This window comes from Antedon bifida, chromosome 4, assembly GCF_963402885.1.
Source record: "Antedon bifida chromosome 4, ecAntBifi1.1, whole genome shotgun sequence".
Classification (NCBI taxonomy): Eukaryota; Metazoa; Echinodermata; class Crinoidea; order Comatulida; family Antedonidae; genus Antedon; species Antedon bifida.
The window spans coordinates 10,624,256-10,639,428 of record NC_136229.1 but is presented as its reverse complement, the minus strand read 5'-3'; the positions used below and the strand labels follow the sequence as shown (position 1 = coordinate 10,639,428).

Below are 15,173 nucleotides of genomic sequence, written 5' to 3'. Positions count from 1 at the left end.
ACCTGATTTCTAAATGTATTATTTTATGTAATTTGAAAGGAAATAGCGTAAACAAGTAAACCCATACAGCTACATTGTCACAACATTGTTTTCTTTTATAAAAGAAATCCTTTTTTACGGTAATGCCTAGAAATGATACAGTGCAGAACATCTGTAATTTATAGCATATCCCAACCAATGCTACAATATTGCAAAATATGTAATATGTCAACTGTTAGCGTTGCTTATCAAAATGTTGTTGGCATATTTGCATGCACTGCTTCTTAAAAATATTAGTCAACATCGGTTGGTGTATTGCAATTAATTAGCCTTTTTAAAAGAAAAAAAAAACACTTTTATTGTTTTGTAGAAGCACCAACCAATAAGCTCTTTTATACATCTATATACTTTCTTTTTGTAACAATGAAGAATCAGTGTGCTAACCCTACTAAACAAACACCAGCATACTATATACATTCAGATGTATTGTTTAAAATAATCAACGACCTGGAACAAGTTTGTGAACAACATAATATTTATATATAACGAGCACAATAGAAAGTCAAGGCGGGTACCAGCCGCACTAAATTAATTACTCCTGAAAATGTCTTCCACATATTACTTGGTAATGTTAATATGTTATATATGGATGGATCCATCTATTGGTGTTGAGGTAGCATGTAGAACTATAAATGATATCATTTTGAATGAAGTTTGTGAATGTACAGAAAGAACACAAACAGTGAACTGCACAAACCGTGGACTTGACGAATGGCCAATTGGAATTCCAGTAAAAACGCGTGTTCTGTAAGTTTGCATTATGTGTTTGTTAGGCTATTCTGATTCATTCTGAATGTGTGTATTTTCATTATTTTTATCATAAGCTTATTTTAATAATAATGATGATGCATACGATTATTGTGCGGAACAAGTAAACCATTGCGTTAGACATATTCTATTATTAAAAAGAATGTGTAAATAATATAATGTATTGCATATTAGATTACTGGGCCTAACATTGTTTTAGATTAAATTTATCACATGTCAATGCCAAACACTAAACATAAACATAATGATTGTGGTTTTTTTTCTTACTAAGAAAGAAAGGATTGAGGAAATCTTTATTAAAAGCTGAAGCTGACTGTTTGTCTTTATCTTTATTTGTAAACTGTGTGTCGTTCAAAAACTACAATAAAATACAAAAGAAATCATTAAAATCAAACTCACTCAAGCGTAACGAAATAAATTCACTTCACTTTATACAGCCAAATAATACTCAATACTAGGTTCTAATTCAAATATATGAAGTATCTCCTAAAACAACATGTCTGCATTTAGATTAACAATCTAAAAATTAAATACTCTTAAACACCATTATCTTATCACCAATATAATCTTTCTAAACTTAGTATAATTACTAGAATCATCGAATGTATGATCCGTCTCCTAATTATACAGTAGTACCGACGGCACACACGCTGCGGCTGCCATACACGTGAGTGAAGCCCGTACACTCAAATGTGATAATTACAGCATACAATTCCTCTAACATTTAACAAAGGTCAACTAAATGAGTAATAACTATAACAAATTCAGAACTTACGCTCTGGCATCTTAAACAAACAATCTTATACTTTGATCCTAACTCTTATCTTCGACTCGCCTCCAACATAAAACTGAGGGCGCACTAACAATTTCGTTCAACGAAACAGGCGGTAAATATATTGACACATAGTATTTTGTGGATTGTGACTCACCGGTCAATATCGGAGTGCTGTGAGAAATTGGGTCATACATCATTGTGTCCATATTATTTGGTGGTATGTGGATAAATCATGTGGCTTATACGCTGTTCACACATACAGCACCCACCCACACACAAACAAGGTTAAAAACATAAATTCCTTGGCGGAGGTAATAAACAAATTATTTAAATGCTTGGTATTCGTAAAAGTAAACCTCTGTTTCACAGTAGTGATGATGAAGATAACATCTTAAAGTACCGTGTTTGTTTGGTAGGGTTTTCGAAGGAGACATTTAATCAAATGAATTTCCTAGATATGAAAAAAAAATACAACGAAGTGATTAAAATTAATAATTTTTTATTGATTGATGAGGTGGAACGCCCACCGACAATGAACACAACTAACGCTTACATCTGAGATTATAACATGAACAATTAAAAATGCCACTAAGTAAAGTTACCGTAGTTAACTGTTTTTTATTTTATTTTATAGCTACATGAAAAATAACAACTTGGGAACAATTGATGACAATACGTTGATAGAGCTACCTGAGCTTAGAACAATGTAAGTTTTTAAGCAACTCGCATTATATTTAAGCATTAAGTTATAGAAGGTCTATTTGTAGGAAATGTTTTGTAGGCTGAGGCACACATGTTTTAATTCCCTAGAAGTATTACGGTACCTGCATCATTATTTCGATCTGGTTATTGATCAATGATCAATTTTATATCACATTATAATTTTAACAACTGTCATTTGATTGGATGAATTGTTGGTCATATAGTACTATAAAGGCAATGTACTTTTCACGCTCGCGGATGTCGCGGATGTCCTCAAATCAAATAAAATACATATTCCATTACACAAAACACTATCTTTCCAACATAACATTCAGTTTTCAGGGCCAAAATATTGGAACAACTTACCCAAACACATAACTGAATCGCCAACAAAAAAACATTTCACTTTTAAGCTAAAAAGGCATCTATTATCCACATATAATCACTGAATCCTAAATAATATTAATTCAAATTTCATTGATATTTTCAATCGTTTTTTTTTGTTTACTTTGGTTTTTTTTATGATTTTTTGATATTTTTTATTTTTTGGCAGCCCACCACAAGTTTACACTTTCTGGGGTTCGCCTCTCTTATTTAAAATTGTTTTTTTACAAACACTGTTAATAGAAAAGAGAAGAGAAATAAATGTTCTGAAAAAAAAAAAAAAAAAAATCGGAAGAAAACGACGATCGATGGTGATCAATACGACCTCGGCCTCATAAACAACTAGAAAGACACTCCGAGAGTGCATACCTCCGCCTACTGTAAAATTCTCCTACATAAGATTTCTCCGGTAAAAAAGAAATATATATATATTTATGTGTGTCTTAATGCTGTTTGTGATTTAGGCTAATTGCACTACAAGCATGTGTATGCGAGTTTGGTGTAATAGTTATGTAACAAGCCTTTCTATTAACAATAGCTTCAGTTGACTAACAAATAGAACAGCAACGCGATTAAATCGAATTATGTTTTAAATTTACAAATCACAAGTTTTAACTCTTGCCTCTTGTACAAAAATGAAGTTTTTTGGACAAGCAGTTCTCGAGAAAATGCAATTTTAGTTTATTTGTTACTTTAAAACTGCTCGCCGGCTTTTGGAAAATTCTGTCCTATCTTTTAACATTAGCAGGTCTGAATAGTATACTAAAAAGTGTTCCAGAATTGGGACCATGGTCCCAAATAGTCCCAAAATTGAATGGAATGGTCCTTGACCACATATCTATCCGTATATTCATTTTGGTAAAGATCTTGTAATTACTTTTTGAGTAATCCTGCTAACAAACAAACAAACAGACAGACAAACTAGCCTTCGCGCATAGCGCGATACTTGGCCAAATCAAAATTGGCCTCCTGACATTGACCCAATTTTCACCAAAAGTGTGTGTCTTATGCTGTGTGATTTAGGCTAATTTCACTACAATCATGTGTATACGAGTTTGGTGTACAGGTTATGTAACCAGCCTTTCAACTAACAATAGCTTCAGTCGACTAACAACAGAACAGCAACGCGAAAAACACACGGGTGAATTTGAAAAGAATTAGGTTTTTAAAAAAATTCGCATCAAAAAACCTGTATATTAAATTAACTTATGTTTTAAAATTACAAATCACAAATTATAACTCTTGCCTCTTGTACAAAAATGAAGTTTTTTGGAGAAGTAGTTCTCGAGAAAATGCAATTTTAGTTTACTTGTTAATTTAGAACTGCTCACCGGCTTTTGATAATTCTGTCCTATCTTTTAACACTAGCAGGTCTGAAAATAATTTTTAAAAGTGGTCCAGAATTGGGACCGTGGTCCAGATTTTAACCAACATTGGGCAGTGTCGTCCTTGCACCAGGTGACATGTATGGTAGTAATTTGGAGTCATTCGAATCAAAACTGTGAGCGGTAGAGTGATGACAAACAAACAAACACACACACACACACACAAACCGCACCAATCAACATACTTGGCCAATTTTCAATTTGGCCAAGTAACAAACCCACGCGATCGATTACATATACCTCCTTGGCGGAGGTAAATTACAGTATGGCAGATTTCGGTTGCAATTTTGCTCTTTTGAGTGGCGATACAAATTATAAATTGCATGATGATGCAGACTCAAACAACAAATAAGTAATCAGTAGGCTAGATGCATTTGCAACATCTTTCGGGTACAACTTTGGCAACCATAAATAGTAATATCTTCTTTAAATATTGTAAACAAAATCAATCATAATCAACTGTATCTTTCATTAAATCACAAATTACAAATAATTTCACTCGTTGAAGAATGAAATTCAGTATTTTAATAGAAGTATAAATTTCTTTTAACTTTTATCACCTCAAAACATTATTTTCAATTATAACACTTATTATTTGTATTTTATGTTATGATGCACTCCATTGACAGAGACATTAGTAACAATTCACTTAGAAGACTACCAATGTTTCCGAAATCAATTTTTACTGTGTAAGTATACTTTTTTTCAGTCAGCGTATAAGTATTGTGTTATTTTATCAACCTTAATTTCTATAGCATCGTAGTTTTTGTCATATTGATACAGTGACTTGAGTCATTCACATTTAACATTTATAACCTATATTTCAGATATGCACTTCACAACTTCCTGACAGACATATCGACAACATTAAATGATCTTCCAAAACTTAATAACGTGTAAGTTACAATTGCATATTAATAATGGTTCGTTGATGGTTTGTAAGTAGTATTATAATTATACAAAATATTAATTTATAACTATTCAATACCATTTTTTTCTTTTAATAGTTCATACTCTGCAGTTGTATTTTTGCAAAGACCCATATTTAACATAGTAATTTGTATTATTATTATTATTATTATGTTTTAGCAGTAAATTAAGAAGAAATTAAGTTTAAGAATATTATTTACAATGTTATGAAACATTAAAATGTATATCATATTATTTTGTCTAATTATATATATCATCTGTGTTTGTAAAATAGAGAACTTCAATACAACAACATCTCAATTTTGAAGAATAGTATGTTTAAGGGTTCACCAAGCGTACGTAGATTGTAAGTATAATGGTATAACAGTTTGTCTTAATTCTCAAGTCATCTGCACGCTGCTCCTGACTGAAAATAGTTAGATAAAGAAAAACTATATAAACAAACAGCGTAAAATAATCCGCTTTAATTTAAACGATAAACTTTTATAAACAATGATCATCATAAGTTTGTTTAACCATGTTTCCTGTTATTGAACCATCTCATGCCTTATATATATAACAACACTTGTTTATGGATTCGACATTCAAACATACCACTTTGGTAACGCAGCTTTAAACTTCCCTTATCAAGATAATATCTTTGCTGGGTATTGCTTGTTTCAATAGGCCAAGCTTCAATTTATTTCGTGGCACATTTTCTTCTCTCTTTAATTATTACAACATCGTCAACACAAAATGTCTTTGAGTATTAATAAACGTACTTAGGCATTCATTTCTCTAAATATTGTACACTGGGCCATCTCTTTCGACAGTACAGATTAGTAAGAATTCTCCGAATGGTGGTAGAAGAAACCTTGACTTCATAGTCAAAATGCAGTTTGGGGAGTTTGTGGTTAAGAAGCAGCAGGAATTTTATTCAAATTTGTAACGATAGACGGTCGAGTTCACAATGTTCTCCACAACTTTTAAGTAATGGTGCTAATGCATCTCTTACAAGTTCGTGTATGGCATTCCGACGAACCTCACATATGTTTAAATTTTCGGATAGAAAGATCAATAAGTGCGACTTGTTTTTAGTCGCGTGACGCGTGCAACGCGACTCTACAGCTCAGTCTGTCGGTCGGTTGGTCGGTCGGTAAACACTAACTAAAATTTGAGCACGAGACTGCAACCATGTATATGGCCTTGTTAAAATTATGATAAGATTAATATTTGGAATAGGCATTGATGAATGAATCATGAATCGGACTACCTTCAACTCTAAACATACTCGATTTATCTACACATGGATGGAGATAATACAAACGTGTGTTTGTGCGTGCAGATATTTTTCTTTAATACAATTGCTCTTTTGCATCTAATATATACTGCATTACATTGTGCTCGTAAACAACGATACGACACATGGATGGAGATAATACAAACGTGTGTTTGTGAGTGCAGATATTTTTCTTTAATACAATTGCTCTTTTGCATCTAATATATACTGCATTACATTGTGCTCGTAAACAACGATACGAGCCTTACTGATATACATTAGGTGTGCAAACGTCTTCAATGAAAACGTAAATTATCATGATCGTAACTAACCATCTTAAACTACAGTCTAAAGCGTGGTTCCGACTACGACGTATTGACGTAAAGTGCTGTATTGCGTAATCACAAGTGGTAACCGACGACGCAACAGTGCTGCAAACATCGCAAGTTTGATTTCACGCAGGGGCAAATACAATTTTCGGAATGGCGTTCTCTTACGTTGCGTTACGTTGCGTCGCTAATGGGAACCAAGCTTTATCGAGGTACGTATCTGCCGACTTCACGCATGGCATAGCTGTTACACACGGTACTCCAATATGGCACCCTGACCTTGATTCAAAGCTAGTACACATCTACAGTGTTCATATTGAATATTAAATACAAATTAAACAAGTCAGACTTACTATTTGGTGGATTATTTGGTTTATATACTTTAACTGATACATATGCCTACTTCAACCCAACATACACGTTAATATTGCATCTTTTCGCGACGCGGCCTTAGAAGATTTATCAATGCGAAAGCTATAAAGGCAGACAGTTTCGGAATTTTATAACTCGACTAATTGATAGGTCCAAGCTGCTGGACCCATACAAACGTCTCGAAAAAGAGAGTCTAGGAGAGATCACGGTTGAACGATTTTGAATTCTCGCCCTTTGATTGGTTGACGCTAATCAACAGACTGCGGAAGAATGTTCTCACGTGTGCCGTTGCCTCTGAGGACTGCATGTCCTGGCATGGCCAACACACGTCGGTAAAATAATGTACTGAAATTCTTTGAACGAGGTTAAATAAACGCTCTTTTTTATTTAAAAAACATGTAATATCATATTTGATTGAATTTTACAAAGTAGATAAACAAAATAAATTACTAAAACCGTAACTTTTAAATGTCATACCATTGCCTACTGAGGGTGCAATTTATATACTTCGTTCGTGGCTAAAAACGATTATTTTCGGCGATGTATTGGACCCAATATTCTGAAAACTACAAGTCAGATTTTCATAATTCTTTCTTTATTTATTTTAATATTGATACAAAATATTAACAGGCAATGTATGCTATTGACTTCTAATGTTGCATCGTTATCCCTAGGTAGTATATACTATTGTTACCTATATACTAGTGTTAGTGTGGGTCATTAGGTAGTTAAGAGCCATTGTCTGTAAAAATCAAAGATTTGGTGGCAGATGTAAAAAAATGGATTTCTCTCAATTTTTTACCATGAATAGACATTTCAATAAAAAGCATATCTACAACATTCATTTAATTTTTAGGCTCTGTTGCCATGACAACGGTCAATTATCCAAATTTTGATGTTTTTGCATTTTTCACAGATTTTCTATAGTGAAAAAGTACAAACTTGTATACTTATTTTAACCAAAAGTACTTACAGTATAGAGTTTTTGTTTATAGCAGTGTAAACAACATGTATTGAGTTCCATTTGATGTACAAAAAAAAATTTACAAAATGGAGTTTGGTTGATACCATTATTTTAAAAAGGGGTGTTTTTAAAAAATATTTTTTTTATAAAAGTATACCTCATAAACGTACCTATAACTTCCAAAGTGGTGTTTTTATATCAATGAGGTTTTGTAATTTGATAGTCAATAGGTTTGTCAACAATAATCACGAAAAAAACACTGGGGTAAATTTCGTACATAGGTTTTGTGTTGCCAGGAAAATACGAAAAATACAAAAAAATACAAACAAAATATCAACAAACAAAACACATGAAACACAATTTAAATATGGCTAATCCAATAATAAAATGTATATGTGGCTTGTCATAATGCTACTAGAGTCATAGGAATAGTTTAGATAAAATAGGAGAATGTGTTGCCAGGTTTATTTCAAATAATTGCCAGAAAAATAGTATTTTGCATTGAAATATTTAGTTGATGGAAAATAATGTTAAACTTTGAAATAATTGCGTCAATGGTTTTTATAAATTTTTACATCTATTTTGTGTAATGAGATACAGAAAGATCTCCCAAAAAATCTGACCTTGTAAATAGGTCATTTGAGGTCAAAAAGGGTCAGAATGCAAAACAGGACTGGTCCCCACTTTACTACAACTATTAATGTTTGATCAACATTTACAAGATAGTTCATAAAAATTCTCAACAATTTTCATTTTTTACCTATAGTGTTACCATAGCAACCATTTCTATGTGTAACTAAGGAAAGTAATTTTTTTTAAAAACCGTAAAAAATGGCGTTTTTATGAATACAAAAAATTGATTGCATTTGTAATTTTTCTCAATTTTACTTCTACTGCATTCTAATAATCTTAAAGTGATGACAAACTTGACCTTGTAAATTCATTCATTTTGAGGTCAACAATTTACCATAGTAACTGTTTCTATGCGAAAATATTTTAAAAATAAGGGGTTTTTCGTAAATACAAAACATTTTTTCTACATAGTTTTACATTTCTACTTTTTGCCAAATTTACTTTAAATACTGAATCCTAATAATCTCAGAAAGAAAGTCTTGACAAATCTGAATAAAGGTAAAAAATTGACCTTTAGTGTTATCTTAAACCTGTTTACGTAACTAAGGATAATTTTTTTTAAATAAAATATGGAGTTTTCATGAAAAAAAATAATTATATTTTACATATTGAGGTCAAATGACATCAACATTTTACCTATAGTGTATTGTAGCAACTGTTTCTATACGTAACTAAGTACAATATTTTTAATATGGGGTTTCATGACTATAAACAATTGATTACATAGCTTTACTACTTTTTCCCAAATTTACTTATCTACTGAATCCCAGAAAATGTCTGACCTTGTGAAAGGGTCATTTGTTGGGTCAAATTATGTCGAAATGTATTATTTATGCTATCTTAGAACCTGTTTCTATACGTAACTAAGGATAATTGTTTATTTAAATACAGTTGAACCTCCCGTAAGTGGCCACCCTCAGGACCTGGAAAAGTGGCCGCTTACGGGCGGTGACCCCTTACGGGAGGTTCTGCCGATAAAGGGCCAAAATCACGTACTATGGCTATACACGATATTCTTAACGAAACGAGCCTCTCAATTTTCCAGCTAATTGTATTATTATTTATAATCAGGTGGTTTAGTATTTTTTAGCATTTTCAGACAAATTTTAAAAGCTTTTATCATATGAAAAATGGTCGGTCAAAATCTGTGTAGTTTTCTCATCTCTTCACAGTAATGTTTTTAAAATCGCTTTGAAATAAAGCTAATATATAAAGAAACATGGACCTCGAATTAGAGGTCCATGCAATAAGTATCACATTTTTCGGGTGGCCGCCTACGGGAGGTCATTTATCATACAAAAAATCTCATTTTTAGTATAAAAAGGTGCCCGCAGCTGCTTACGGGAGGTGGCCGCTTACGGTAGGTACCAAATGCACTAATTAGATAGGAAGAACAAACAGGCTTTTCAAAGTGCGTCCGTTAAGGGAGGTGGCCGCTTACGGGAGGTGCCCGCTGTAAATAAAATATGGGGTTTTTATGAATAAAAATAATCACAGAAGAAAGTCCTTTTGAATATGACCTTGTAAAACGGTAATTTGAAAATGCAAATAAGGCATGCCTGCTAATAATCTACAAATTTAAATTTGTATAAGATAAGTATGAAAAATCTAAAGAATATCTCAATTTTAGTTACCATAGTAACTGTTGATATGCATAACTAAGGGAAATTAAATAATTATCAGATAATTATTAATTTAATAATTAATACTGAATCCAACCATCACAGTAAAAAAATATAGAATTTAAAACCAATATCTAATATAAAGTGTGATATGGGGGCGCGGTGGGTGGTAGTCGAAAGTGGTGGTGGATGGGCATGTGGGATCTGCTTAGGTTAGCAAATAGAAGAAGTAAAAAAATGAAAGAGGAGCTTCAAAATAAGAGAGGAGTAATCTGTTAAAATTCACAACGATCTGATAATTTATTCAAATTTCCAGAGGATATAACCTATAAAATGACATTAAAACTGGGAATTACAGAATCTATAATTAAAAATATTGTTTTTTTTTCTCACAACACAACTAGAAGTATATAAAACATTAAGAATTTTTCTGACCAATGAGTTTCAAATCAGATAATCAAAGAAAATAAAATGTTTTTACTAATATACCATGTTTTTTTTATAAAAATGCCTATGTTTCTCGCAACACTGCTTGTAGATTTTTAAATTACCCCAGTATTTTATTTTAGAAATCAATTATTAAACATTAGAACTACCTATTTGTAATAAATCAGCTAAAAAATACACCACTTTGGGCGTTATGGTGAAGTAAAGTTTAGTTGCATTTAACAATTTAAAAAAAGTGAAAAACACCCCTTTTTAAATAAATGGTATCTCCCAAAGTATGAAATCAAAAATAAAAAAAAAATATGAAACAGGTACACAATGCATTGTTATTATGCATACACTAATTATTTTTCATAATTAAATGAACAAAACAAAAATATCGTTCATCAAAGTAGTACCAATATCCATTTTAAAAAACCTTAAAAAAGGACAAAATTTGTCAAAAACACAAATTCGGACTTTGCCATGGAAATATATGTATGAAATAAAAAATACTTCATATTTGATTTCTCTCAACACATATATAGCCATGTGCAAAATTTGAAAGAAATCCATTTTTTTGAGTCTGCCACTATTTTTTATATTTCTTTGATTCTTACAGACAATGGCTCTTAATGCTCTGGAATAGTTACAAAATACTGTAGTTTATGATTATATTTTTGTTCTGTACAGTAGGCCAGACTATATTTACACAAAATGTTTGCTAGTGATTGTTAAACAAAAATAATTGATATAATAAATCATCTGAAGAAAGAATAATGCTTTAAAATGTTAGTCAAAAAGTCGAGCGGCGTTTTTTGTAAGAAACTTGTTTAAACTATAAAATCACCCAATAATCGTGCTTGTTTTCACAGGGTTAACGCTGGTATCAACGCCTTATTCGAAAAACGCCACCAACATTATGATAACTAACAACAAAACAATATTGACCAATAATGATGCACATTATTTTTTTTTCAGTGACGTATCGTCTAACCCTATAGCATTGAACCTTTCACATTTATAAACATCCAATTGCAATATGTGTAAGTATTTTATTGGCAATTCCATTGTCATGCAAGCGCCAGTATAAAAACCATAACCAATTATCGGAAAAACCAAGTGTCAAAAAAAATTGATAACTATACTAGTAATACAATTGTGTTTCTTACAAGTTTGCCAAAAAGTCCAATGATTTAAATCATATCCAAAAATTAGCTGTGCTGGAAACCCCATTCCAATTCCTCTTTTGAAATTGTTAATCATCGAGGTCTCAGGCAGAAATCATGAGTAATTTATAAGATTAATATTGTCTATGTTAAAGATAGCCAACATACTTCCTCGCAGAAACAAAATAATGAATTACTTTATCATCGCCAATATGCAAAACAACCTCGAACCTCATATATTGTGTTGCTTGATTTTAATAAGGTGCGAAGCGCCATTGATGTTGGTTTCTTTCTATTGAGATGCTCCATATTATATCATTTCTAAATTGCAGGCGGATTCAATATAACCACGAACTTCAAGAGCTGTGTGAAAATGCATTTGCATTGAATACAAGTTTTTCAGTTGAATTGTAGGTACAGTAATCAGGATGGCACAAGTGTTAAAAAAATCACTGTATTAGTTAGTTGCGGCGCCAGCATTTTCCAGAAATAGGTTCACACAACAAGAGTATGTTGCTTTAATATAATAACTTACAGCCTGCCAGTACAGCATGAATTTACCAATGTTTTAGTAGTATTAGTACTTACTGCAAATGCAAGTATGTTATTATTAGTGGTAATATTTAATCTGTTATTGAGTAACTTCTTAATATGTTATTGATTATCTTCTTTCAATAGATGGATTGCAAACAATCGTAACCTTGTTAACATTTCTACTGGAACTTTCAAAAACGTTACAAGCGGAAGTAACATGTGAGTAAAGGTGTCAATTAATGAGTATAATAATTAGGCTCTATGTTTACCTTACAATTCTTTCATTTTTCTATAAAAAAAACAATGTTGAGAGACATAATATGTATGTATGTCTTATGGATTACAATATTTTACAACAGAGATATTTTTCCAGATGAAAATAGTATTACAAACCCAAATAAAATAAAACAATTTTTCTCAATTGTAGAAATAGTTACTCCTTTGGTTCTTAATGACATTAGTTGAATATATTCACCTTCAAATGATTGAATTCTATTTTTCCAAGTTGTTCCTACTGTAGATAAAATGGGTTATAACATTAAATATTTAATGTTATGTTATGATATGAAAGTTAAAAGCATTTTAATAATTTATGAACATTTTGTTTTTGTATTATGAATGTTTAAATGAAGTTTGTTAAAGTTATTATTAATTTTAAAGTTTAAGTAGTGCATTTAAGATTACTAGTGATATGTTAAAAAACAACTTACTCATTATTCCAATATCCATAGATATCTAGACAGAAACAGTTTACAAAGCATACCTTCAAAAGCTTTTCAAGGCGGACCAATTATAAACATGTAAGTATTGCTTCTTTTGTAAAACTTTATAAACATAACATTATTAATTTTATATTTTGTTATAGATGTAAGTGTTTCAATATTATAATATAATACTATAATGAAAAGTGAAATGAAAATATATAATAGGAACATTATAATTTGTATAAGAAAAGATTATAAACATCTGTATTAATAATATACGAGAAAAAAAAACTCATGAAAATGTAAATGTATTTCACAACTTACATTCTTAATGTTAGATAGAGAAAAAAACTTCAAACTTCTGTTTGATCACGTATGGCAAAAGACATAATTGGCACTTTCGGGAACATTTGGTTAAATAGTCTAATGACTTTTGCTATATACTTTCTCAGATGTTTTTTTATATTCTGTACAAATTAATTAGTAGTACGTACCAACTTCTTTCTCTAGGAAACTTGAAGACAACAATATTAACTTTATACACACGGATGCATTTGTTGCATTGGACAGGATTTATTTGTTGTAAGTACGGTTATGTAGGCCATGCACAAATATAGGCCTAATCAACATTATTAGACACATGTAGTCTTGTGTACATCTTAAATTTAAAACAAAGAAAAGACAAAAAAACAATGTAAATAATAATTGTTGATTTGATTTGCATAATCTATATCTTGTCTTTTCTATTGTTTATCTACATATAAGATTTTATAATGTTCCATTAATTACTATCAATGTATTGTATATTTTAAACTTTATGTAGACGACTTGCCTATAACAACCTTAAGGAAATACCGATCTTGCACGCTAACATAACTGATACACTGTAAGTATAGTACGTTTGTCTAAACATTATACCATTAACTCAATAGTGAGGAAAATAAAATTTTATTAATAATAATGATTGTTGTGTCAGATTACTACTGTACTGCGCTCGCTGTGTGTGAGACCGACATTATGGTATTGTGCGACCAATCGAACCTAACTTACAGATCGAATACTAAATTGATTATCAGAAAAAAAGATTTACGTACAACCTATTAAGAATACTGTAAAGACCTGTTGGAATATTTTCATATTTCTGTGTGTTTTTGTGTCTAAATGTGTTAATTCTATAAAGTAATTGTGGTTTTAAACATAAATAAGGTAATTTTTTACTCATTGCGGCATTAGAAAGTATAACAACCAAAGTCGTTACCAACACTAACCATAGTCTAGGGTTTGAACTATTGTTTTATTTATTATTTATTTTTTAGTGATTTGAGCTGGAACTATCTAACAGCATTGGGCGATCGGCAACTACCTTCAGTTAAAAAAATATTAATGAACAAAAATAGTATTCAACGAATCTCAAAAAAAGTCTTCGCCAATATATCATCCCTAGAAATGCTGTAAGTATAAATTAGTGGGAAAATATGTTTGGTGTCAATAGACGGTTAATAAATTGAGATTAAAAGAGGTAACATTAATTTAATTTGTAAATAGATAACAAAAGGAACGATGTTACTTTGGTTGTCTATATTTTCTAACATGAAAATCAATGACAATAATTTTTCTTTAATAAGACATAGGCCTATATCATTTTTGGTAGACTTAAGAATGTTCACATTCAGATTATTAAATTCTAAATTTCCGATTTCTTTTTATTATGCAGCAAATATTGAAGATGCATTTGTTATGTTAAAGTTGAAGTCATATTTTAGATAATTTTAGGAAATTTATAATTTATAAGCCTATTATATTATATTTTATTCATTTTTTTTACAGATGCGGATATTAGTGATTCATTTATTTTCTTCCTCATTTTAAAGTTCAAAACACTATTTTATTATTTTTGTCTTATTTATACATATTAGCTTAGATTTATAAAACCAGAGGACGCACACGCATCGCTCGTTCATTTGATTTAGATCAGGCGCCCATAGAATGTATTCATGTGAAAAACCACAACTGGTTTGATGGGATGATTATGTATATATATGGCTAAGATTCAATAATCAATATTGCTGCCGGCTCGTATCCTGTAAATTTTCCCTGGGGACACCAAATAAGGAGGTAAAAAAATTGATTTAATCATGTGAAAAGCCACACGGATAAAAGTTGTTAGACATTGTCCGCA

At 31.0% G+C, this 15,173-nt stretch overlaps 3 protein-coding genes across 3 annotated transcripts in view; all 3 read left to right on the top strand.

The window, feature by feature from the left end:
• LOC144839175 (uncharacterized) overlaps window positions 1-15,173 on the top strand; it is a 50,734-nt gene that overhangs the window by 18,440 nt on the left and 17,121 nt on the right. The gene's annotated exons all lie outside the window — the stretch shown is intronic.
• LOC144841021 (trophoblast glycoprotein-like) lies at window positions 284-5,373 on the top strand. Its single transcript, XM_078697165.1, has 5 exons — window positions 284-786; window positions 2,217-2,288; window positions 4,683-4,742; window positions 4,881-4,949; window positions 5,258-5,373. The coding sequence occupies exons 1-5, from the start codon at window positions 584-586 to the stop codon at window positions 5,331-5,333; spliced, it is 480 nt and encodes a 159-aa protein (XP_078553291.1). The 5' UTR covers window positions 284-583; the 3' UTR covers window positions 5,334-5,373.
• Window positions 11,771-14,683, top strand: LOC144840824 (tsukushi-like). Its single transcript, XM_078696865.1, has 6 exons — window positions 11,771-12,166; window positions 12,435-12,509; window positions 13,022-13,090; window positions 13,505-13,576; window positions 13,818-13,880; window positions 14,311-14,683. The coding sequence occupies exons 1-6, from the start codon at window positions 12,057-12,059 to the stop codon at window positions 14,447-14,449; spliced, it is 528 nt and encodes a 175-aa protein (XP_078552991.1). The 5' UTR covers window positions 11,771-12,056; the 3' UTR covers window positions 14,450-14,683.